The sequence below is a fragment of the Aplidium turbinatum genome, chromosome 11, assembly GCF_918807975.1.
Source record: "Aplidium turbinatum chromosome 11, kaAplTurb1.1, whole genome shotgun sequence".
Taxonomy (NCBI): domain Eukaryota; kingdom Metazoa; phylum Chordata; class Ascidiacea; order Aplousobranchia; family Polyclinidae; genus Aplidium; species Aplidium turbinatum.
This window is the reverse complement of record NC_137482.1, coordinates 10374126-10399048: the sequence shown is the minus strand read 5'-3', so window position 1 is coordinate 10399048 and position 24923 is coordinate 10374126. Positions and strand designations below refer to the sequence as shown.

Below are 24923 nucleotides of genomic sequence, written 5' to 3'. Positions count from 1 at the left end.
TAATTACGACGATAACTTGCCATCAGTTAACTCTCAAATTTGAAGAAACACTTTCACATTCTATCAAAAGAGTTTCTGCAATCAGTTTCTTCTGTTCGTCCTACATCGTCGTCTTCGAGGATTATGAACACAGAAGCAAGGACCTGAGAGACATTTTTTCGTGAGAACTCTCGTGACACGAGGTCGTTTTTTGCAATGACCTGGTCGACCATTTCTCAACACGCACTGCGGTGTTCTTGTGATGAGGCAAGTATTCAAATTACATTTTGAATCTACGTATCTGATTCCACCGCAAAAGGTTTCACATTGTCGCATTTCAATTCGTGTTTCCGGACATCCGTAATCACCAGGTCTGTCGCAAGTAATACTACGTCTTTGCATACCAACACCGCATGTCGTGCTGCATCGAGACCACCGACGAATTCGTATGGATGGACACCTTCCTGTTCTACAAGGCATTGATTCTGAAAGACTTTCATTACATACAGAGAGATTAGAGCTGGAACAGGTACGTGTTCTTGTTATACTACCACCCCCGCAGCTTGCGCTACAGCTGCCATATTCCGACCACTGTGAATATGTTAGACATTCCTCAAGGTCACATTCTCGTGTTTCTTCTCTAGCATTGCCACAGTCATCTCCAACGCATTCTTGTCTTCTTGTTTGTTGTGCGTTGCCACATGTTTTGCTGCAAGAAGTCCACGTTGACCATTCTGTTAGGTAAGAAGATATTTCCGAACGAGCATTTCTAACTTTATTTCTCGGAACGTAGCATAACGACTTTTCACAACAACCTTCAAAACTTCCTTGCAAAGATGGAAAACCAGGCCATTGAATGTTTATATATGGACAAGGCGGCGTGAACCTGAATGTGGGAACCGTCAAGAACCCTTCTTGATCTGAATCAGAAAAAGGTCCACCGACTCCTGGAGGAAAAGGTCCACCGACTCCTGGAGGAAAAGGTCCACCGAATCCTGGAGAAAAGGGTCCACCGACTCCTGGAGGAAAAGGTCCACCTACTCCTGGAGGAAAATTGTTGTTTCCTGGTCTTGGTGGTGATGTTTCAGGAGGATTTCTTGGGAAAAATACACTGCTTTGCGTTAACTGATCAGCCATGCTTTTCCAGTTGTGAGCTTGAACTAATCCACGTGAAACTAAATTTTGAAACCCAAACTGCAGTGGCGGGGGTAGGTACGTACGCGCAACACCCATTAAATGCTGTGTTAGCGTTTCCCTGTCAATCTCAGCTGCGCAACCTGACTGCAAGCAAGTGTGGTAAGCATCTAAAAAATCGCCATTGACTAAATCATTGCCGAAAGGCAAACACTTCGTTCTTCCATAAGCAACAGTACTGATGAAAGATGGAGTTTGTTTGCTCTCTGCTTTTACTTTAGTCTTTGTGAGGTGGAGTGGATAGACACAAGCATTATTTATCCAGCAGCCATTGATAAGGTGGCAGTCTCGCGAAGAGATACCTGAAGCACAGTTTTAACACGCATTTGAAAGAGTTTTGCTTTGAATAGAAAGAAACTGTAGTAGTACAACATGCAGTGACATATGTAGGCGAGGGATTTGAGCCATGTTTTCCTCTTCCATATTTTTTCGGCTGATTAGATCTTAAATCAAAAATTTGGCTGGTTTTTGGATAGCAGCAGGAGTCGAGACATGTTAAACACGCAAAAGTGTCACAAAGCTACGTTCCTGCTAAGTCCTCAACTTTGACAGAATTGAGCTGAAAACGTCTACTTTTTATAGCGCTGAGAACGCCGCATATATCTGCAATTACAGCGATATTTCGATCATCCATATCACTTAACGTAATCAAAATTGTGCAATGGAAAACTACCTCTCCACCCTGCGCCCTTCGCACGATATCCTAGATCTTCAAGTACTCCGACCCTTGCACATTCCCGTGATTCTCGAAAGATCTCTTCTCTGTTTTCTTCAACAAGGCAGTTTGTGAGTATGGGATTCCAAGCGTTTCCCTACAAAGTATAGAAATAAAAAATAGTCAACTAGCTTTGCTAGAGATTTTCAAGTAGGCTAGCTGTGATAATAACGTGCGGAAGTTGAATGTTTTTAAACAAAACAAATCTGTCAAGTTGTAAAAGCAGAATGCACACCGAAGCCTAATAGTTTACACAGCTTACCTTTGTAATGTATTCGTTTGCACGACGGTGGAAAACGTCATTTCGAATTGCCAAATGGCAAATAGGTATATTAAAAAGGACAGCACTTCCCAACACACTTCTATACAAATAGAGGGAGTAATCAAAAGCACAACCAGGAGTGCTGAGACACTGTGTTGCATCAAATTCCAAAGATGGGTTGTCTTGGCGGCATACAATCCTTTAACGGAATACTAAATCAGTGGACTTGATAGCTGTTTTGAAATGTCAGTTTGAAATATTTTACGTTCAGACTTGAGCTGGTGTTGCATTCTTAACAGTCACCAGTCAAAGCTTTCTTCCTCATACAATCATTATGAATTAAATAGGCTTGGTTTCTGAATCTTTTGGACAGCAGTTCTTATGCAACCAGGTGCTGTTACAATTCGAAGAGATCATTAAGTCAATCTGGAATTTTGCAGTTTTAAATATTATTGGAATCGAATGTGAGTCCATCGTACATATTGTTGTTGTTCCTGAACTTTCAAGTCAATGACGAGCTGTCAATTGGAGCGATTGACTAGGGCTCTGAATGTTGTAGCCTACATTGAGAAATTAAACACTTTAAGCTACCATAAGTAATAATTTACCTTTGGCAGTAAGGGATGTTAAGTTGTGGCTGTATATCGCTTGGAGACGTATATGAAATAGTACACGAATCTGGAAACTCTTGGCAGATAGAAACACCAGGAAAAATATCTTGAATTTGTTCTAGGGTAAAAGGAATACTCGAACCTAAAGCAATAAATTATTACTTCATCTTTTATAATAAATAATTGTGCGCTATTCTTTAATTAATAAAAACATGATTGTGTTTGATAAAACATTTATGTAATTGTATTGATATTTAACCTGTTATACGTGCGTATCAAACTATAGTCGTTCTGGTCAGTCGTTCACTGTACACAGCATAACTAAAGTCGTTTGCTCTCGCAGTCTCATTTCACTTTATGCTCTTCGTCTTTGTTTGGACGGCGCAATGATAAAACCAAGGTGCATTGTTTATGATGACAATTGCAGTTTGACAGAAATAATGCAGTAGTAATAATTCAGTAGGTAATACGACTATATCAGAAAACAATAGTCCAACCTTGAATTCACCGGAATAGTCAAAACGACAAAATGAAGCAAAGATTACTAAACAAGATTAAACAAAAGCTTATTGCGTTGCGGTTCAAAACGTTAGAAAGAAATTATCTCAATAACTTCTTACATGCTTTAAATATTGTTAGTTACAATAATTTGCTTCGAAACAATCCTTGAAAATGACTATTCCACAAATCGTTCTCAAAACTTATCTACCTGGCAAGCGTCTTGGTCCGGTTCGTGAAGTCCCATTAGCTCTTCTAAAATATCGTTGTCCTATACTGTCCAAATCTATTCCTTGTACAGAAGCCAAAGCATTGCCTGAAAGATAAAGTGTTAGCATATGTTTTGCTTGATCAGTGTAGCTATTGAAACAAGTGTAGATATCACTTACTGCGCTCTTTCAAATAGCAATTTCCATTCAGAAATACACAATAGTTGGTGGAGTTGCATTGAAAGGGATCGCTGATTGACTCTCCTGTACACAAATCTGCGCATTGGATTCTTGCATCTCCTGTTTAAAATGAAACAAACTTTAATCATGTTTTTTGGTGCGTGACGCCTTTTTAGAGATGGGTTTTTAAAAGCCATGAATTAACTCATTCAGCAAATTTTTGTTTCCAAATGTGGCATAAGGTCAACACATTAACACTTTGCTCCTCAAAGGGAGGCCAGATTTGGCCCCCCCCTCATATTTCCTTTAATTATTTGAAGCACAGTAACGCCATGCACTTGGTTTTTCTTGACTTTTCCTAAAATTGCCAGGCGGATCTGATGATATTAAATTTGATGCTAAAAGTTGTGTAGTTTTCTTGTAAATTCAAGATTTTGGTGAATTTTTGCTATTTCTAGCTCACTTCCAGCAAAGCGTGAAACGGATTACATTGCGATGACAAGCCATAAGCTCATAATTGCTTCGTGCATCGATATGCGCGAGCAGAGAGAAGCATCCTCTTGCTTTCCTTTGTTTGGTTTGACCTCAATAATACAAAGCGCGTTATTTCTTATGCTACAAAGAAAAGCCAGTGATCGCAAAGCTGTTAATTAGAAACAATAATAGCAAACGTTTTTTGCGTTATCAGCTCTACAAAGAAGAATAGCAATCCACGATCAAAATAGTAGGCTATGGAGGCCACAAACTATTCAAAACAGTTGTTTCAAGCAGATAATAGCCTATTCATTGACGAATATAAAACGTTACAATAAGAAATCTTCTCTTGGATAAAAACACGAAAACCTGGTTTCGAAATAAACGTTCTATGGAAATGCTCTCATTGACAAAACTTGCAATTGAGGAAATGTATCACTGCAAATGCTTTTGGGAGAAGCCGGAGAAATAGCGTTTTTGCAAACAGTAATTGTGAGATACACTCAAAATTATGAGATAGGCTCCATTTACACGTATCAGCTAACTCGATGGCGTCCCTTCAATGCTTTATGTCGCTTACTTGTTGTTCTGTCCTGTATTTTTGTTTCACAGTGCACTGTGTTTTGTTCCAAAGAGCGCAAAATAAAGATGATAATGCCTCATCTACATTACAAAATATTTTGTAATGTAGGCCTACAAACAAAATGTACAATGTACACAATGTACATTACAAGATATTTTGTACTGTAGACGAGGCATAAAGTTAGGCGTCACATAAGACAAACAACAAATCAGCTTTCTTCATCATTGATTCAACATCTGAATACGTTGCGCCAATGTATAAGAGGCCGGCTATCGTGAAGACCCGCCATTTATAAACGATCCGATTATACCAAAAGTGGGACAAACTAGTGGATCAAAGAATGAATAAACAATGCTGAGAAAACTAAATCTAAGTGACGAACAATACCGATGTCTTCATTTATCTTGGAAAAATGCTGCCTAAACTTATCAACAAAAAATACCGTAAATAACGGCAAGGATCCCGAAAGCAGAATTTGCTCGACTTTGGCATGAATTTAGTCAGACATCTACAGTAATAATTCCACACATACAATAACGGGCTCTCAACTGCTGTAAGATACATAATAATCAACCTGGTTCTGGGCGATTTGTGCAACAGTTTAGGGGAAGACACTACTTGAAATGATGCACCACACAAAAGATTTTCAATGAAGACTGAGTCTAAAAACCGATGTGGATTGTGCTGCACAATAACTTCAAGTTTAGGACAAAAGAGGCACAAAATATCACGATAAAAATAAAGACCTTGTGGGAAATTTTCGAGAATCATAACACGATGCAAATACCATAAACGCTTAGTTTGCATGCTGCTCTAAGCTGGCCGGCAACTACAAAGGTAGACAATAGCCTACAGGCAGTTTATAATTCGATAACAGCGCAATAAACATTATAAATACGTAAACTGACAATTTTCTTTTACAAACGTTTTACGTCTAATAGTAAATTTTCCCCCAACAATTTTTTGTGAAGCACTTGCAAACCACGGTTTTGTAAAATAATTCATCATTATTATTTTTTACTTCTCGGATATTGTAAAACGTCATCAGCAAAATCACAAAAAAAATTTCATTACTTCAATGTAGTAGGCCTAAGAATTTTTTATAAAATTGTAGCCACGTTGTTTCAACAAAGAAGCCATTTTTTAGCAATATAAAGTTATGGAAAATAATTTGCAATCCTGCAAATGGTTGGAAAGAATCTAGGAAATCTTCTCACAATCTGGCACAAAATGATTATGTTTATTGTATCTCTGTAAAATTTTTTACGACAAACTTTGAAGCTTTGTTATAATCATTTTTATCTTTGAAGTCAAAAGTTATTTTTTTTTTTTGGCCAGAAACATAATCACTGCCTTGCTGATGTTGTCGCTTTTACGCGTATTTTTAGTGCTTCAAACAACAAGGACCCAGTCAGCAATCCAGTCCTTTTACATTGATTCAACATTTGTAAACGTTAAATTTATGTAGATTTGCTGACTGTGAGTTATTTCACATTTCCTTTGTTTACGCATGTTCCTCAATTCGCTGTTGCATTATTACGACGCTGGCGGACTAAAAATGTATTTTCAAATTGATTGACACAATCTTCAATAAAAAGTGAGCTTCCAACTTAGCTTTGTTGATGTAAATGCTGTATTTTTTGTGGATGTAATTTATGAGTCATGTTTATAAACACTCGTAAGCGAAATGACTTATGATGTGGCCTGCATGATATTTGTGATGCGACTTGACACAAATCCACAATTTCAAAAGCACCTAATTTGAACTTAGAAATTTCAGATAATTTCAACAACATGTTCATTGTTCAATTGTCTTCTCTCTACTAAAAATATTCATACTACGAACTCAATTGTAGACCTAAAATACACAAACGAAGATGTAAACAGCTATTCAAGCAGGCTAAGGTGTTACTTATGAGAAATTTGGTTCCATAAAACTAGAAGCTAGCCATGAGTTTCGGAATGCATTAGTTTAGGATAAAAATGTAAGACAACAAACGCAGTTTTGATTTTTTTTCAAATTCGTGTAACAATGTTACTCTGATTGTAACTATTTTAGAATCAGTGAGTAGCTTACAATAAGATTTGCTCGCAAGTCGTAAATTCTAATCAATGCAATGATTCGGCACACCGCACACACACTTCGTGCATTCGATCGAGCTCTTTGTTATTTAGAAGTTTGCATGAAATCGGATTAGCACGGTAATTAAATAGCGGCAAGTTAAATCAAAATTGTCGTTTTTGGGTACCTTTGCAAAAATTGAAATATCAAGTTTAACATATAAAATTTTAAAATAATGACTTTTCAAACTTATAGACAAATGATTTGCTTTCACACCAGTGCAACTTCTGTTGAAATAGCATCAGCGGATAACACGTAACAGCTGATTGAATTTGATCCAAAAACGGCCCCCCCTTGAGCAGTTAACTTCCAAAAAAACGTTGAAAAGCAAAGGGTTAAGCTCAAAAATCACAAAGAATAATATTCGATCTTTTCTTGAATCTACTTGTTATGTAGGCAAGGAGCAAAACCTGATTGCCTAACAACAAGGGTGTGCTGTTTTCCGGAAGTTTACTTTTGTATAGGCAGTCCATTTTCTTACAACTTGTGGTTTTGCTCTCATTAGAACGGACATACCACAACAATAGCAATACTGTATGCAATAAAACTACCTCGTATTCGTGCACTATTTTTTCAAAGCAACATTTTACGTTTAGGCCTACTATAAATCGCAAACACAAGTGTAATATTGCTCGGCCAGCTTAGAAAAAAAGATACAATAACTCACTTGGCGAACGCCCAAATGTACTTAAATTTTGCTTCAGCTCCGTGCAATTCGGTAGCGTTTGGGCATTGCAAAAAGTTGTAGCAACAAACAAGACCAACAAAAGCAACGTATTAAAGTATTTATTTGCTTTCATTTTTAAGTTATCTGTATCAATCAGTTTTGAGAAACAGACATTCAAATAATCGAAACAACACGGTATTGTTACTGTTGTTTCAAACCCTGAAGCTATGAATTGAGGTCTTAAATAATAGCCCAAAGATCATTCCAATTAATTTTGATTATAAATATTATCTTATGCCTTTTATGTTTTCAAGCCCGACCACATTGTGTCTAATTGCTGTGAGTCACTTTTCAACTAACAGTTGAAAGTTGAATGATTTGCTGCAAGCTGACAGCGCTATAATGTGAGAAGGCACTTGAATGCAGTGTCTCCAAAGAATAGGCTACGGTCACTTATTTTCAAAAATAAGTTTCCTTCAAAATCTTCAGAGAGCACTTGTGACGTCGTAATAAACATAAACCAACTAAAATCAAACATGCCTATATTTTATATTACGCAGCCCCGACAGATATACTGGTACGTTGGCATAGAAAATAAACAAAACATTAATTTTAATCACAGATCCTAAAGCTTTTTTGATATAAACAGGCAATGTAGTCATCTGGGTGCAAAAATGTTCAATGAGCAGTAGTAACTCACTTTACCAATGCAATCCCACAGTGTTTTATTTCGTATTTGTAGGCAGGCTAAGCTTATATTTGACATGAAGGTATGCGTCTGAGAGCAGCAGCCAGTCTGTAAATTACTCCTATTGCAAATGATGGTTCAACATCTGAGTCCTCAGACGCTGATTCAAGGTAAAGTAAGACTAGTGCAAAAACTGATTTGCTGGCTGGGGGCCCACTGGAATCCGAGTCGGAAGATTTCCCGTCCAACTTTGCTTGTCATTTTAAAGTAAGACATTTTGGTTGATCTCCTAAACCAGAAATTCAAAGATAACGTCTCGTCGAATGCATTAGTTTAAACACAACTGATTCAATGTGTGTACAAACACGTCTAGTTTAAACCTTAGAATAAACTATTGTAGGCCTACTAATCTTAAAATTATTTTTTGGGTCTATTGATTTGTTTAAGACAGATACTATCATTTGTTTAAAATTACTTGACTTGTCAAATTGTAACGCTTCAGGACTGGAGTTCTGTCACAAACTTTTAGGCTATACTATGAATTTTGACTTGCACTTTTTAAATGGTATATTTTATAACCTATGCATTAATTTAGTTAGAAATGGATAACTTCTTTTCTATTTTCTTCGTCACGCATGAAGTGTGCGGAATAATGATGCTTATCACACTCCAAGATATGACCGGATGCTATGACGCTAAAGAAATTGCTTTCTTTTGGAATTAATACAAAAAGTTGATTTTGGTGCGCAAAAATCTATTCAATATTGTGTATCACACAGGGTATTATTCTATTTTTGAATAATTTAATCTACCATATGACGTCATGCGTAACGATGACAAAGGCAAAAAACTGAAGCATGGCTACTTTTTTCACCCGTTCTTCTATGACAAAATTTAATGCAATCCCATAAGACTTTGACATGTTTTCTTGGATATAGTTTGAGTCTTCCATTTAGTACATGGCAGAGGCCAGTTTTCTGAGTATACTGTAGCTTTGCGTACAGTAGCTTCAATTAGGCCTCTATCACAACCAAGTTTATCACCGGAATTACCTGAAAATGTAAAAGTACTTTACCTACATAAGTATGGTCCAAACCATTGATCCAAGCTATAGATAGGTCGCCATATGTTACAAACCTACCGTAAATTTGTGTTTCTTTTTTAAAGGTTGTCGATGGAACCAGTTTGAATGCTTATCGGGAGAGTGCATCGGTCTACAGAGTCGATGCGACGAAGCTAGTGACTGCAAAGATGGCAGTGATGAGGTTTGTGGAATGATCACAAGCTGTTGTCCTAGCTAAATAATGCATACATAGCCTCATCCGGGTCACTACCATTTGTTGTTGACCTAGAAAGTCCAAGAATGGCACACAGAGATCGATATTACTGTGATACCTAACATTTGCTAGATGCTGTCGATGATATTTTTTTGGCACAACAGTAAGAGCATAACATCATGTACAAGGGTCATGTGTAAAAAACGTGACATAGCTCTAAGCATTTGCATCGATCTGGCTGGGTCATCAACCCGGTAGCAGAGAGAAAACACAGTACCAACCGACGTATATGCTTACGTATGAAGGTAGCCCATACCAGAAAAGCGTATTTGACGTAATAAAGATGAACTGTTGAACAAAATCCCTTGGTAAACTTTAACTTTGGATCGCTTTGGATTAGCATAAATTAAAGCTGTAGTGTAATGTCGAATGATTTGGTCTTCCTGCTAGAAGTTATTTACATTATGTAGTAGTTTTTAAATGGAATTATACTGTATCTATGCAAATTAAACGGTTTACTTTGAACGTGGTAAATTTTAAAACTTAATACTATAGGCCAGGGTTTCCCAAACTGTGGTCCGCGGACCACTGGTGGTCCGCGACGAATGCACAGGTGGTCCGTGGCGATATGACAAAAAATTAAAAGTCACACATATACGTTGTACAGTGCATACCCTGTTAAAGATAATTGCCGTAGTTCTTTACAACTTAAATGATTTCGAAAGCTTTTGCTATCCAGTATCGTAAATCTTACTTGTTGCACCTTCGCTGCAGTTAAAAAGTTGTTTACAAAAAATTCTCGTATTCCTCGTCTATGGCGTAATTATATATTCTTATCGCCATTCGGGATTTGCGGTTTTGTTGAGATCATTTCAACCGTTTGCCTACGCAAGAGTTAGTGAAACGAAGATTGGTGAGCGAAAAGTTTGTTGTGAGATAGAGATGAGAAACCAAGTAAAGTTATCGGATAATGTAATTGTGTGATTATACTGCCATTGAATTAGTTGTTAAACTCAGTATCTTAACTTTAAATTTTAGTGTTGTAGCCCAGTTTAAAGTTATGGATAAAATTTTAAAACGAAAAGAAGATTGCAATGATGCGGAATGTGAAGCCCATCAGCATGCTTTGTCCAAAAAGAAGAAGATGATACGCTTACGAAGATACGATGACGAGTATATTAAGCTTGGCTTTATTGAATGTCCTTCTGATGTTACTAAACCTCATAAATAACTCCGAGAATTGATGACTTATATGCAATAAGAAGCAATCCCATCCGTCCCATTGATGTTGTCAGTTTTTTAAATAAACAAAATTCGGTTTTATTTATTTTTACCTTTGTATTAGGGGTCCGCGAATAAACAGATTCACAAATAGTGGTCCGTGGCCTAAAAAAGTTTGGGAAACCCTGCTATAGGCTACATACATATAACACTGTATTAAATGGAAATTTGCATCTAAATGTTGCACTTTTCGATGCTCATCATCCTTTGGTTTAAGATTGGCTGTGCTACCTGCAAAGGAGATGACTTTCTTTGTTACGACGAAAGTGTTTGTATCGGTCGAAAGTGGAGATGCGATGGTTTCAAAGACTGTTTAGACTTCTCAGACGAAAGAAGATGCAGTAAGTCGTTATTTTTTTTTATCTTCCTTCTCGTAAGCCTACTGAAAAAGTATCTTTGTAAACCTTTAACCTACTGCCACTGGCCCGGATAGAAAAATCGATAGAAGTTTCTGCGTTGTTAAAGTGTTGTTGTGTGTGAATTATTCCACTGATCCGTGATTATTCTGTCCACCAGTGCTGCTGAATGAAAACCTGTCTTTGAACTGCGTTGCTAAAGTGCACACCCCGAGAGCTGAACCATCGTTGCTTGACCTTGGCTTCATTCACACAACCGTGTGCTTATCCAACTTAGCTATAGGGGAGAACAACTTTAATGTAGCCTATGCAACGTTTGCGTCGAAACGTGTAATTTAATAACATTTCAGGTTCCTTTTCTCATTTATTGAATAACTGAAATATGTTTTTTGACGGTAAGTTTTATTTTTAACTTATCATACGTGTGGTGTGTGCATTTCTTGTGTGTCATACAGTCAATTTATGCTGATTCATAAGTCGCCTAAACATCTATTCGCTTTTTAGATCACACTTGGTTGTGTGACGTGCTATCGGATCATCGTTGCGACAATGGTCAATGCATTGCTGCTATAAACGTCAAATGTAATGGAGTCGTTGATTGTGTGGATCGTTCCGACGAGCTTTCTTGCGGTGAGATGGTTCATGATGTCTTTATCGTCGCATCAGCAACTCTCTTTTGGCATTGTTGCTTTTATATTCTTCTACCGTCTTGAAAGAATTTTTTTTTTTTTTTTTTTCTTTCGCGACGACAAGTTTGAAAACTATCCAGACATATTTTTGTAACATTAGCCTACATTATTATTTTTTTTATACTTCAGATTGTGGAAATAGATATTCATACACCAAGAACAATTTGACTACTGCCGGACTGCTTACTCACGACGATGAACCAATCCGCCGCAATAAAAGAATTGTAGGAGGTGAAAAAGTCGCTACAGTAGTATTCCAACTGTGTTGCGTTTTTAAATTTGTATAATAATGTATCATGGGTAGGGACAGTTATGCTACACCTCGCTTCAATTTAAAAACAAAAACTGTAGCCTTGTTTTATGAATGAAAACAATACAGTGGATAGTTTGAAGTGAAAGTTAGAACATCTGGAGCTTCCAAATTGATGTGTTTCCAAGCCATGTTAAACTGCTCCTTTATCGTTACCATGTACCGCATTAATGATCTTGTTATACGAAATGGTGAGAGCTTTGTTCAGTACAATCGTTATTAAATATTTGAAGGCATTGACGCAACACCACATTCCTGGCCTTGGCAAGCGTCGCTTCGAAGATCAAGATCACGAAGTCACTTTTGTGGAGCAACCCTTATTGACAAACAATGGATTGTTACTGCTGCCCATTGCTTAGTGAGGTTGCCATTTGTAGAGTTTTGGATAAAACTTCTCTGTCTGTTGTGTGTTTCAAAATCAGCTTGGATTCTTTGAAGTATGAATATCGCAAATTGTTGATTATATTGTTTTGATAGAAGTCAGTCAGGATTCATTTTTTATATTAAAGTAGTGTGTTTTATTTTAACCAACTGTGGAGTCGATATACAACAAAAGCAAAGTCCATTCCAGGCCCCCATCACTGTACAGTAGCCCATGAAGCTTATTGTATGTGGAGTGTTTTCAAAGTAGGCTATTTAACATGTGTAAAAGACTAAAAGTATAAGCTGGTTTTGCTTGGTATATTTTATTATTGCTTTTTTAAATCAATAGTTTGCTTGCTTAAGGTTAAAGTCTACTGATTTCTTTGTAATGCTCGGACTTCACAAGAGAAAGTCTAATTCCGTACACACTCAAGTTTTTCAAGTTGACTCCATGTTCATGCATCCACGATACGACGACCAGGTTGGTTGATTTAGCCATACTTTATTTTTATCGCCTAAAAAAAGGACACTAATCAGAAGACAAACAAACTTATAATGCACTAGAATCGAATAGTTTAGGCTTACACCAGCAATGCTTTTCAGGACTGTTCTCCGTTCAGCGGTAGGCTACCTAGTCCTAGTGGATGGAATAATTCACAGGCAAGAACCGTTCAAAATCTATCTGAAACTTCACTACGCCAATCTTGGTAACCGGTCTGCGTCAGTGGTTCAAAACCTCTTCATGTATGCAAGACTGCCAGGAATAACTTATCAAATGCTTTCTCAGTCCGTGGATAAAGATTCAAAACCAAACCAAAATGTGCAATTGTGCATGCTTTGTCTCCGCTTAGCTTATTCTGTTTAACAAACGTTGTAAATTGGAGACAGACTTAATGATTTCAAACACTGCAGCCTACAATGACCATTGACCACGCATTATAGGTCAAAATTTGATTCCTGAAATTTATGTGTTGCTTTGTTTAGTGCTTCACAAAGGCTTCAATAGTGAAAAAATAAGCAACAATAAAATTTACTTTGAAATCACTGACCTGCACATTGTATAACCTCCAGCGTTTGTTTCATCAGCGCTCAGTAAATCAATGCAAATTAGATTTCGCGACATAGCCTATTTGCAAAATAATTGGCCTGATATGACTGTTTAGATTGGGGCAGGGGTGCCCAAAGTTTTCTAGCCATGGGCCACATTTTGCTATTCGTGAATCTTAGCGGGTCGCATTACATTTTTCACTAATTTTGTCCTTAAAATTCAGCCTTAGCTTCAAGACTGTATATTGTAGAGAAGGCAGTCACGAAACGTTTCAGTTATCAACCCCGCTTAATTGGCCCACGTTTAATCGGACTACCAGCTTAATCAGACCACTTTTCACAGGTCTCGAATCTAAATTGATTTTTCTGTGCAATTTTCCTCACTTAATCGGACCATTACTTTGCTCAAACGGACCACCCTCCAAACAAAATAGCCTATAGCCCTATAGGCTTTGTAGTCAACGTTTTTTTGTTTGATCCACATGTGTTTGGCGAGATTACATTTCTGTGAAAAAATATTCATTTTCCCACCGTGTTTGAAATTTTCTACACTGACTTGCAAAATTTTCGTTTCTTGGGTGTTGCCATTTCTGGTGACTAGCGGTAAAACTTTTCTTTGCTTAATTTTGTTTAGTAGCGGAAACAGTTACGAAGCAGTGTTTCCATCATATGGCTGGCTCCATCTAGTATTGAAACTAAAAACTGCAACAGAGTTGAGCTCATGCTTCTTATGCGACCACACTCAATTATATTTTCAAAATTTATCGCGGCCAATAATAACTGGACCGCGGGCCGCAGTTTGAACACTACTGAATTAGGGTATAGGTCGATATATTCAACTCGGTATTTAACGATTCACATGCCTGTGTTCTATACCTTCGCCTAATAATCTGCTAAAAATATTTTATTAAAATGAAACGCAGGGCCGATCACTTTTACAACACTTAGGAACTTTTTAAATATGTGTTTTTTTAACAGAGTTATGACTTTGACGTTGCGATGGTTCGTCTGAGAGGCACAGTGACTATGTCGGATGCTGTGAACCTGGCTTGTCTTCCTCCATTTAGTCACGTGTTTTATCCCAGGCAATCTTGTTGGGTAACAGGTTGGGGAACAATATACAGCAACGGTAAATCACATTTTGAGTAATTTTTGTTTATTAATTGTACTAAAAATTAAGATTACTGTTTAGGCTACTCTCATTTAACTTACTATGAACAAGTTTTTAGCTCAGCTCAGAAAAACGTTTCGAAATATTTTTTGTTACATTTACAATAGTTTGGCATAAATATCGTCTGCCTGATGCAATGAGGGGCATGCACACTGCACAGTTGCACACTACTGTGTCTTGGCAAGACCCATAATAGCAAATGAGTAGCTGACAAAACGAGAGCAGCTGACTGGATGACTATATCATCTGTCCTTTCGTTGCTTCCATCTGACTGACATATAACCAGTAGTTTGCAGTGTACTGTGTGTTATTAGAATAGATTCGAAACAAAATATGACTAGTATCTTTTAACATACCATGAAAAAACAAAAAAAATATTTTGTTATTGAAAAACTCCTAATCAGAAGAATACGATTCTCCACTATAGGGTTTCATATTTTGAACATACACTGAGATGTGAGATACTAAGAATACAAGATATATCATACGTTCTTAAGAAAATAATCTGAAAAACAAAAAGGTTATGACCAAACAAATAGATGGAGACATTATGGATTCCTGCTTGTTAAAATATTCTGTTGAAAGAAGGAATGATGGAAAAAGATGAGCGGAGGAGGAAAATGGCTTTGAAAACTCAGAAAGAATAAACTTTGACCAAGGGTTATATGGTTAATTGAGAACTTTTGTTCTGATGTCAACTTCTTGTTTAAACACCTTTGTACTGCCAAAGACCTTCAACTTTAATGATACGTGACTATATTTCTACACTTTTACCTTTCGCTTTTAGGACCTTTATCACGGGTGTTGCAAGAAGCACAAGTTTCAATTATGGAGAACAAGTTGTGCAACAGACCAATGTGGTACGATGGAAAGCTTACACCGCGGATGCTGTGTGCTGGTCGCCCAACAGGAGGGGTTGACGCTTGTCAAGTAAGATTTTTTCGAAAATAGAAAAATCGTACCACTGAAGGCTACTGAAGCTCTTAATTTAATAAACAAAGAAAGTTTAATCTACTTATTTTCGGATTGTAGCTTTTGTTTTAACTTGAGACTGCTTGAGTTCAGATCATTGATGCTGAAATGACATGAGACGTGTGTTATGAATCCATACTCCTTCAGTCCTTCATCACAAATCCTCAAATTAGGGTTTAATAAACAACACACACGATATAGCTGAACATAAACATAGCGGTTAACATCAACATAATAAGGTAGCAGGTATTAACTTAAATAAAGAGATTATACACTACAGCTTACAAACTAAAGATTACATGCAACTGAAATGTCTTCACTACTTAACAATCTGCTGTATGAAGCTACGCTGCTAGAACACAAGTAATAATAATAATAATGTTATGGTTTTATTTATTGTCGCTCTACAACAGCTAAGGTCTTTTAGCGACAGGGCTCATTTTTAATTTATATCAGGTTTACGATGTTATCACATTATTACCCGACTTATTCTCACTGCGCTATGCAGGATAGAACACAATCGGTACCGTTTTTAAAGTCTTCGGTTTGACCCGACCTGGAATCGATCTCAGATCTACCAGCACCAGAGCCGAAGGCGAAACCACTCGGCCACTGAGCTGGTTCTAGAACACAGCTAAAATGTCGCGGCAGGTACTTGATCGTTTAAACGAGCAATTACCTACGTCATAGTACCGCAAGGAGAAGCAACAGACATGATGAGGCATGAGGTAAAATAAGAATGGTTAGTTGTAATCTACAACGACGTGTAAAGAGAATCACTTGTTGTGCCGAAAACGTTTTTTCTAAAAAAAATATATATATACAAGGTTCATTGAAAGCACCGACTAACCAGAACTACAGTAGTCCAACAAATCTACTTTCTAAATTAGGGCGACAGCGGAGGACCATTGGTGTGCCAAGAACGGGGTCAAGGTCGCTGGTTTTTAGCAGGAATAGTCAGCTGGGGCACTGGATGTGGTGGATTTTTGAAACCGGGAATTTACACGAAAGTCACAGAACTGTCAAACTGGATAAAAGAAATTCTTCGTAACAGCAGAGTTGATTGAGTCGGAGTGAATCGAGAGGAATAATCATAGTTACTTCACTCATTTACAAATTAATAAAGTTTATTGCTGTTTCAAAATGCTTTTTTATGCTTTTGTTTGACTGTCGGCCGGTTTTCAACCTGTAGCAATTGTATGCTTATAAAGCAACCTATTGTTTTTGTGTTTCTGTTCGATTAACTACAACAAATATCATTTGTGCAATTGTAGAAAAGAAATACTTGCTAGATGAACAGTTGAAGCTTGTGTAGAAAAGTTTGTAACAAATACGGTAAATAATGTGAAAAATTTACGAGTTAACATTTAGTAAGCCTTATTTCAATAACATTTGCTCACATAAATTGGCTATTCGTTCTATAAAATAAATTAATTCAAGCTCCACATGCGTCCTATGCCTTTTTTTGTTCCTTCTGTTGAATTTCGTCTATACCCATACTTTGCAAAATGGCACTTTGACTATCGCTAAAACAGAAGAACACGCTCGATCATATCGCGCGATTGTTAAATAAAACTTGCATTAATATTTATTTTGCGGGTTTAGTCAACACTCCAGTGAAGAAATTCAGGTTCAAACAACTGTTTTATATGTTATTCATTTTGCATTACAATTTACCCACTGAAAACTTAACATAATGGTGAATATAGCGTAATGATGCCGAAAAGCCTAATATTGCAAACCGTATAACTGAAATAATTCTCCTGCATGCTCACGATAGCGTAGGCTACTACTCGATGTGGTAACTTCACTCATGCACAAAACATCACAAAATCAATCGTAGCCTATATCGCTGAATATTAGATTACACTGGTTATGTTTAGTCACAGAAAAACATTTTTCAATACACAAAAAGCTTCAAGTCGGCTATCAAATTTCAGTAGATATTAAAAAATCATTGATAACGTATAATGTAGGCTAAATATACTTACAATAGAACCATAACGGTAGGTTACAGCGAAAAATTCATTCATTGATATAATCAGTATTATATTTATTGAATGTTACACCAAACAAATATAGCTGCAACTCCAACGATTCAAGTGAACCAAAAAACCTTTATCTAATGTAAATGATGTTTATCGGCAACAGATTGTAACAAGGATTGAATATACACGTGTACCGACCACAAAACTTGGCTCATCAGTATCGCACCACTATTTCGTACCACACTGCCGTCGACTGCTCCTTATGTAAAAGATGTTATACAAGCAAAAGGATTGTAGCGGCAACGGCATTGGCCTTCGTAACAACGCTGGTTTGGGTAAAAATAATTGTTTTCACAGCAAGCAGCTGGAGCTCCGTTGTAGATGCAGATCTGCTCAAAGAGACAGGTTCGTCGATTACATGATTGTACATATTTTCCATTCAGTGCTTCGCATTTCTCTTCATCAAAAACAACTTCGTCTGGACACCCATAATTACCACCATCGGCACATTCTCGTTTTCGTTGTCGAAATCCTGAGCCACACTGAGTATCGCAAGCGCTCCATTGACCATGAACAAACGTTGGGCATCTTCCTGTAGCACATGCTTGTGATTCAGAGTTTAGACCTTGACAGTTTCCTGCACCGTGACAAATTCGCGTTCTTGTTTGAATGCCACCATCACAAGTCACACTGCATTCATTAAAATCTGACCAGCTTGAATAGTAAGGACAATCAAGAGTATTGCATGTTCTGATTTGAAGCTTCAAGGCATTTGGATTGCAAGTCTTGCCAATGCATACACGGGTGCGATTCTGTTTTCCTCCGTCGCAAGAAGCACTGCATTGGCCCCAATGTGACCAGTGAGTGAGGTAAGACGATACACCAGAATATTGCGAAGAAAGTTGACTTTTTGGAATGTAACATAATGGTCTATCGCAACATCCAGCAAAGCTTCCTTTTAATTTTGGAAGACCGTGGTACTGCAGCTGCTTTTGCTGGTACTGGCATGGCGAAGTTGGAACCGGAAAACTGTGATTAATTTGAGACAAAACTGAAAGAAATTCTGGTGATGAAAAACCATTTGGTGACTGTAAGTACTCATCTTGATTTGGTGGTTGCTGGAGTTCATTGGAGGCATATTGCTTAAAATACGGAAATGCAGATTCACTGTTAACCGAAAAAGGCACGTTTGTAGTACTGGATAATGTATTTCCGTTTAAAGACATCGCAAGAAGAAGATTTAACGAGTACGTTTCGACATTACCAATAGGCCTATGGCTGCCTGGCTCTAAATTGTTACGTTTATTCAATAAAATGTCAATTAGTGCTTGAAAATTATCAGCTCGTACATCGCCGGAATAAATCATTTGTAAGTATTTTAGTTTGTCAAAACTTGTCAGTACTGAACCCGTCATGTATAAATGTCGCCATAATGTATTGGTGTCGACCCTTGCAGCACAGCCACTTGCCAGGCAAATGTGATAAGCTGAAAGAAAATCAGCTCCAGTTGCTTTTGGATCGAAAGGCATGCAAGAGGGGAGACCAAAAGATTCTTGTCCATTTGGCGATAATTGTCTTTCTTCGTTGCTTGAACGAATCAGCAATTGATCGATTTGAATTGGATAAGCACAATATCCGTCGGAGGATGGTGTTGTTTTCCAACATCCGTTGATCAAAAGACATTCTTTTGGAGTTATACCTAAAATGCAGCCATGACTTAATTTTAGATAGATCATAAGCTTAACAGACAGGGAGAGGCGAAAAAACGGTCATCGCGTGGCAAATAAATAAGTTATAAAAGACTTGACACCTCTTTGTTTCGCTTTTGCAGCAAAGATGCAACACTTTCATACCAAATGTGCTTCGTAGTCATATTGAGTAGCAAGTGGGCCTTTTGTTTCAACACCTTTCCAGGTCTGAATCCAAAATTGGAATAAAAGTTTGTTTGAAGTTCGAAATGAACTGGACAATTAAATTTTTCAAACAAACCAAATTGATAAAGGTAAACAAGCCTAAATAAAGGTTGAGTTAAAGTTGAATCTCCCATATTTTGCAAATTTTAACTCTAAACGCAACCGGAAAATTCCAGCTTTAATTACGTAGGTAAACTCATTGTATGTGCTCACCCTTTTGACTCAAACTTCAAGTTGCGCAACTGGTTTTAGTTTAGCGGCATAAGCGTAAACATGAGATCGGATGCGTTCCGTAAGCACTTTTTTATAGAAATATTGTTGCAAGAAATAACTTACATAAAAGCTTATTTTCAACAAATTTACGCTACATTGGGCTAAATTTAATAAACGACATAGCTCACCAGGCCAACCAGCTCGCTTGGCATGATGGCCGAAGTATTCCAAAATCTCGATCATGCTACAACCAGCAGACGTTCCGTAGATGTTTTCTCTATTTTCGTTGAGTAGGCATTCCGTTACAAGCGGATTCCAGGAATTGTACTGCACCAATGCAAATCGATCATATTTTATTTTAAAATTAAACTTCGAATACTCTTATTTAAAATTCTATATTCTTTTTTTCTCAAAGACCTTAAAACTAACTTTATCGAAGACGTCATTACGTTGCTCTAAACTTTCTAAAGTCTAAACCAGGGGTGACGAACTTTTTGCGGTCGCGGGCCACTTTGTCAATTACACATGAGTTATCGGGCCACACAACTTTTTAATCGTAACCTACTATGAAATCTTTTAGAAGCGACTCAACATATTATTCATGAAAAATAAAAAACGGCAGATGAAAGTAAAAAAAACCCACGCAGTTGAAATTATCTTACGCAGAATCGAAACATGCAACAATAAAAAATAAAAACAATTCAACTTGAGCAAAAAGGATAGAGCAACAGTTACTTGCACTGATAATGAAGACAATTTAAATTTCGAAGCGTTTGCTTTCATATGAGTGTGATTTCTTTTTTTTTGGCTCTATCATTTTTGCTCAAGTTGACTAAATGTTTCGACCATTATGCTCCGAAACAACAAATCAGTCAGTGAAATTTCTCTTTCGAACAACTAACGAAAGCTCATGTGAATTATACAGCTGAAGCTATCTAATCCAGCATTGAAGCATAAAATATTAAAAAATAACATTGAAGCATTGAACTTTTTTGCTTAGTAGGATTTTTGGAAAGATTTTGCTTGACTAAGCGACAAGCGTTCAATATTAGGTCGAACAGACGATGTGGCAACTCTCAACTGCATACTAAAATTTTCATCTGTCAGCCTCGACCTGTAACGACTTTTTTAGACAAAGTGTTTAGGGCAAGAAAATAGCAAAGGAAAGGTGTACCAGTGAAGGCATAAAACAGCTTTGAGATGTCTTTTGTCTTTAATACATGAGCGATTGCCAAATTGTTTTGCGGGACGCACAAAATTCTTTGACGGGCCGCAGGTTCGTCACCTCTGGTCTAAACTAAAGTTATTTTAGTAAAGATACCATCGCAAGCAGAAAGCCTACTGTAGAAAGAGCAGAATAAAACGGAGAAAAAATCACGTTTGGAATACTGATGTTTTAGCCTTATAATTTAAAAAACATGCAGTATCTATCAGTTGAAATCACTCTGGTTAAAGCAATTAAAGCATGTTAAAGCATATTTCGTATTGATAAGATCATAGCTATGGTAGAGCTAGTTTAAGGTAAGTTAGCTTACTTGCTGAATATAAGCATTTGCTCTTTTATGAAAAGCCACGTTTCTGATGGCTAGATGACAGATCGGAACACCGGGTAGTACAGCTTGTCCTAACACACTTCGGTACTGTTGCAATTCAAAGTCAAAGAAACAGCCTGGCTGACTGAAGCATCGATGAGCGTTTGAGTCCAAACGAGATTCGGAAAAACATGGAACTCTAGATGTTGAAGGTTCGGTTATTTTCGCTTTTAAATTGTTTTTGACGCAAAATATTTAATAAAAAAAATACCTTTGGCAATATGGAACATCAACAGGCGCTTCCAGACTGAATTGAGATGCATAGCATTGAGAACATGCTTGCGGAAATTGTGGACAGAGAGAGAATGGAGAGGAAGAAAGTGGCATATTTTGTGTTGTAGTCACACCAGGAGGAGGGATTGGTCGAGATGAAACTGCAAAAATAGCTGAAGGCCTAAAATACAGCAACTCGGCCGTGATAATATGATTTTTTTGTGAATATTCCCCAAAAACATGATTATTTTACCGTAACAACCTACTGCAAATGCAATTGTATTCCTGTAAATTCAATCAAAAACTTACGGTTAGGCCGAAAAACTCTTGCTCCCACTCTAGGCCTACTTGCGTTTTTATTGGAGGGAAGGTTGTTTAGGTAATTGAGATGAAGCAAAACCGGATCCGTGATGTTTGCTTGTTTTGCTGCAGAAGTAATTAAACTTTAATTAAAAAAAAAATACAGTAAGCCTACTAGCCTAATATAAGGCCTTTACGAAATTTTAGTAAACGCTTGAAAACAACTGCAAATTAAAAGAGATTAAATCGAAGACAAAATTTAGACTCAATGTGCGATATTTGGAATCATGAGCCTATTTCAGTAACTTTGAAATATCTAGATAAACTATAGGTGTATAAAAAGATAAAAATGTACTGCTTACATGATTCCAATAAAATACAAGCCGCTCCATTATTTGTGCAATGCCTTGTATTTTTGCAATCTTCATCCTCAATGAGTTTTCCACTACATAAATCTCGACATGGAACCTTTATGTCTGTAATATACCACATCATGCCAGAACATATGTTGTTACATATTTAGCACAGTAGTGCAAAAAAAAAACGATTGTATCGTCACCTTTTCCGATGAGATAAACTGCAACACTCCGCTGTAACTTGGAAACTACTAACTTATTAATTATATAGGCCTAGTTGGCTAATATACAGTAGGCTATAATAAGACTATCATCTAAACATAGCATCACTCTAAGAATAATTAGCCTACTACATGCATGTTAAGAAGATAATAATCAGAGAAAATATTCCGTGAACTCAGTTGGTTAACTGACTCAAGATCAAGCGGCGCTGGTTCGGCTCTTGGATTGTGCGCTTGAGCGACGCATTCAGGACTGCTCTCCATGCAGCGGCACCTAATGAATGGACCAATTCACAGACAACAACAATTCAACAACTAGAGGAACTTCATTCTGTCAATCTTGATAACCGATCTTGCGTCAGCAATTCAAAGCCTCTGCAAGTAGGGTATGCGAAACTGCCAAGAAAAACCTTAATTATTATATCACAGGCTTTGTCAGTCCAACGATATAGATACAAAACTAATCAACTTAACCCATTCAACAACTCACCAAAATTTGCTCTGCCTGTATTTGCAAGCTCATTGTTTTTTGAGCAATTTTGTCCTTTCGAAGCTGAAACCAACAAACTGTAGACGACAATAAGCGTCTTCATGATTGTAAAGTCTAGTTTAGGCCTACCAAAATTAATCCTGGTATTGATTTTGATTTATTTAACTATTATAAACGATGGTACATTAAATTTTTTCCGAGGTGATCTCCAACTGGCGATGAATCTATTTAGGCTAATGCAGCCTATTGTCACAGTGCTTTAACCCAACCTAACTACTAACTGAAATTACGTTTAGTGATAGTTATAAAACACTACGGTGTATGGTACGACCAGCTTTCTAACAAGGTAGTTTTTTTGTTTTTTTAGTGGTTATAATAAAGCACCATTTAAATTTCCATTAGATCATAACTTACTAAAGAGCCTACTGTTGATTTATTTTTTTGTATTCTACTGCTAGTGCTTGAATAAACGAGTCAACAGAACCAAAAGCTCGTATAGCTGCAGCAATGAAGCATAATTAAAAATGTCTGGTGGTGAAAATTTTCAACTGTTAGGCCTATAGGGAAACAAAAATACAACCATATGATAAATTAAATATAAGTTGCTCTATCATACCTTCTTGCGAGTTTTAACAGCTATTTATGCATTCAGAAAATGATGAAAAGACTTCAGTGACTTTCGCTTTTATTTCTGCAACGAAATGTTTGCTTCAGCAAGTTTTCCTTTTTTAATTATATCCCGAGGTGATCGTTAGATCAGTGACAGCACGTTACACCTCAGGCTGCTCTCAATCAAACAATTTACAAGCAGGCCCTAACACTTTTACTACGGAAAATTGAGATGTCCTGAGAACTTTGTAAGGTGCAGGATCAACTTAGTGTTTGGAACTGTTTCAATAAACTTTGAAAGAAACGTTTTGCTTATGAAAGACAAGTTTTCAAGTTTATGTTTCTCTTACATTCATTTCAAGTGAGGTATGTAGCTATAAATAAACTATTGATTGCTTTATTTTATTGTAAGAAATAAACCTACCATAAAATTACAGATTGGTTTATTTTTGTATAAGACTTTTTCCTCTTTTATTCTTAGAATTCCAACAATAGCCTAAAACATAGATTAGCCTACTGTTTATCTTCTCTACAACAAGGTTAAAAACTATTTTGTAAGTCGACACAGTAAAATACAAAAATGCGTTTCATCTATAATGAGTAATGACTTTTTATTTTATACATTGCTTGTTTATGAGTCGTTTGCATATAGTTGAGTGGTGTGACCCTCTGTACGCCGCTCGGTAGGACGTCAGTTCAACGCCCATCACGAGCAGGCGGTTGGCTCTTTGGCATCATCACAGTTATTGACATGCTTGTAAAAGAACATGAAAATTAACTTCGCTTCTGCTCACGTAAAATCTAAATCGTCTATCACGAGAAGATGCATAAATTACATGTGCTTGCATATAGGCTTGCATAGTGCTTGCATATAGGCTACTTTAATGCAAAGAAATCATTTTCTTTATAAGTTCAGTAGAAGCAAATCTTATGGCGTCACTCAGGGATATTTAGAAATTCATGGCCACACTTTCATGACAAGACGGACGGCTTCCCTGGCAAGGCGGACGGATCCAGTAAGTAGCTTTAAGATGGACGATTTCAACAATACACAATGATGTGTACTTTAAATCCGACCTTACAGTTACCTTTCTGTGTTCAGTGTGGCCCAATCCCCCCTGGACCCGACACTGTTTAAACTTGCTTTAAACATAGACCACAGGATAATCTGTGGACGATGAATGATGGTAGGCCTACAGTATAAGCACAGATGGGCATCTTTATGGGAGCACAAACATTTTTACTAGTTTGTGTCATTTACAGGTATTGTGAGACTTTTCACGTAACCGCAGTAGATTATAAGCTAGCGGCTCAATGTTTCAGAGAGTCATTTTGTTTCTATAAATAGGTGAACGTTTGCCACCAGGTAATTGATAAGTC

General features: G+C 37.1%; 2 protein-coding genes across 2 annotated transcripts in view; one reads left to right on the top strand and one right to left on the bottom strand.

Moving 5' to 3' along the window:
• The window catches only part of LOC145780188 (uncharacterized), a 30778-nt gene extending 13639 nt beyond the window's left edge, over positions 1 to 17139 (top strand). Inside the window, exons 23-31 of the mRNA XM_082591895.1 lie at positions 9350 to 9447; positions 10958 to 11081; positions 11601 to 11726; positions 11915 to 12016; positions 12329 to 12458; positions 12822 to 12939; positions 14484 to 14634; positions 15464 to 15606; positions 16539 to 17139. Of these exons, the coding sequence (XP_082448021.1) occupies positions 9350 to 9447; positions 10958 to 11081; positions 11601 to 11726; positions 11915 to 12016; positions 12329 to 12458; positions 12822 to 12939; positions 14484 to 14634; positions 15464 to 15606; positions 16539 to 16715 (1169 nt within the window). The 3' untranslated portion in view covers positions 16716 to 17139. The remainder of the gene's footprint in view (positions 1 to 9349; positions 9448 to 10957; positions 11082 to 11600; positions 11727 to 11914; positions 12017 to 12328; positions 12459 to 12821; positions 12940 to 14483; positions 14635 to 15463; positions 15607 to 16538) is intronic.
• A 757-nt stretch (positions 17140 to 17896) lies between these two features.
• On the bottom strand, positions 17897 to 21681 carry LOC145780187 (uncharacterized). The gene is made up of 4 exons (XM_082591894.1): positions 21566 to 21681; positions 21298 to 21493; positions 19951 to 20089; positions 17897 to 19335 (listed from the first exon to the last, which is right to left on the bottom strand). Exons 1-4 carry the CDS (start codon positions 21679 to 21681, stop codon positions 17897 to 17899), a joined length of 1890 nt encoding a protein of 629 aa, XP_082448020.1.
• Positions 21682 to 24923: the final 3242 nt, after the last annotated feature.

What these genes read in the sequence shown, in the direction of transcription:
- LOC145780187 (XM_082591894.1), bottom strand. Translation starts at nt 21,681, where the DNA reads ATGCCACTTTCTTCCTCTCCATTCTCTCTCTGTCCACAATTTCCGCAA. An exon ending in GATGTTCCATATTGCCAAAG is followed by an intron (nt 21,494 to 21,565) that starts GTATTTTTTTTA and finishes TTCAACATCTAG; the next exon opens with AGTTCCATGTTTTTCCGAAT. An exon ending in CAAATGCTTATATTCAGCAA is followed by an intron (nt 20,090 to 21,297) that starts GTAAGCTAACTT and finishes GCATTGGTGCAG; the next exon opens with TACAATTCCTGGAATCCGCT.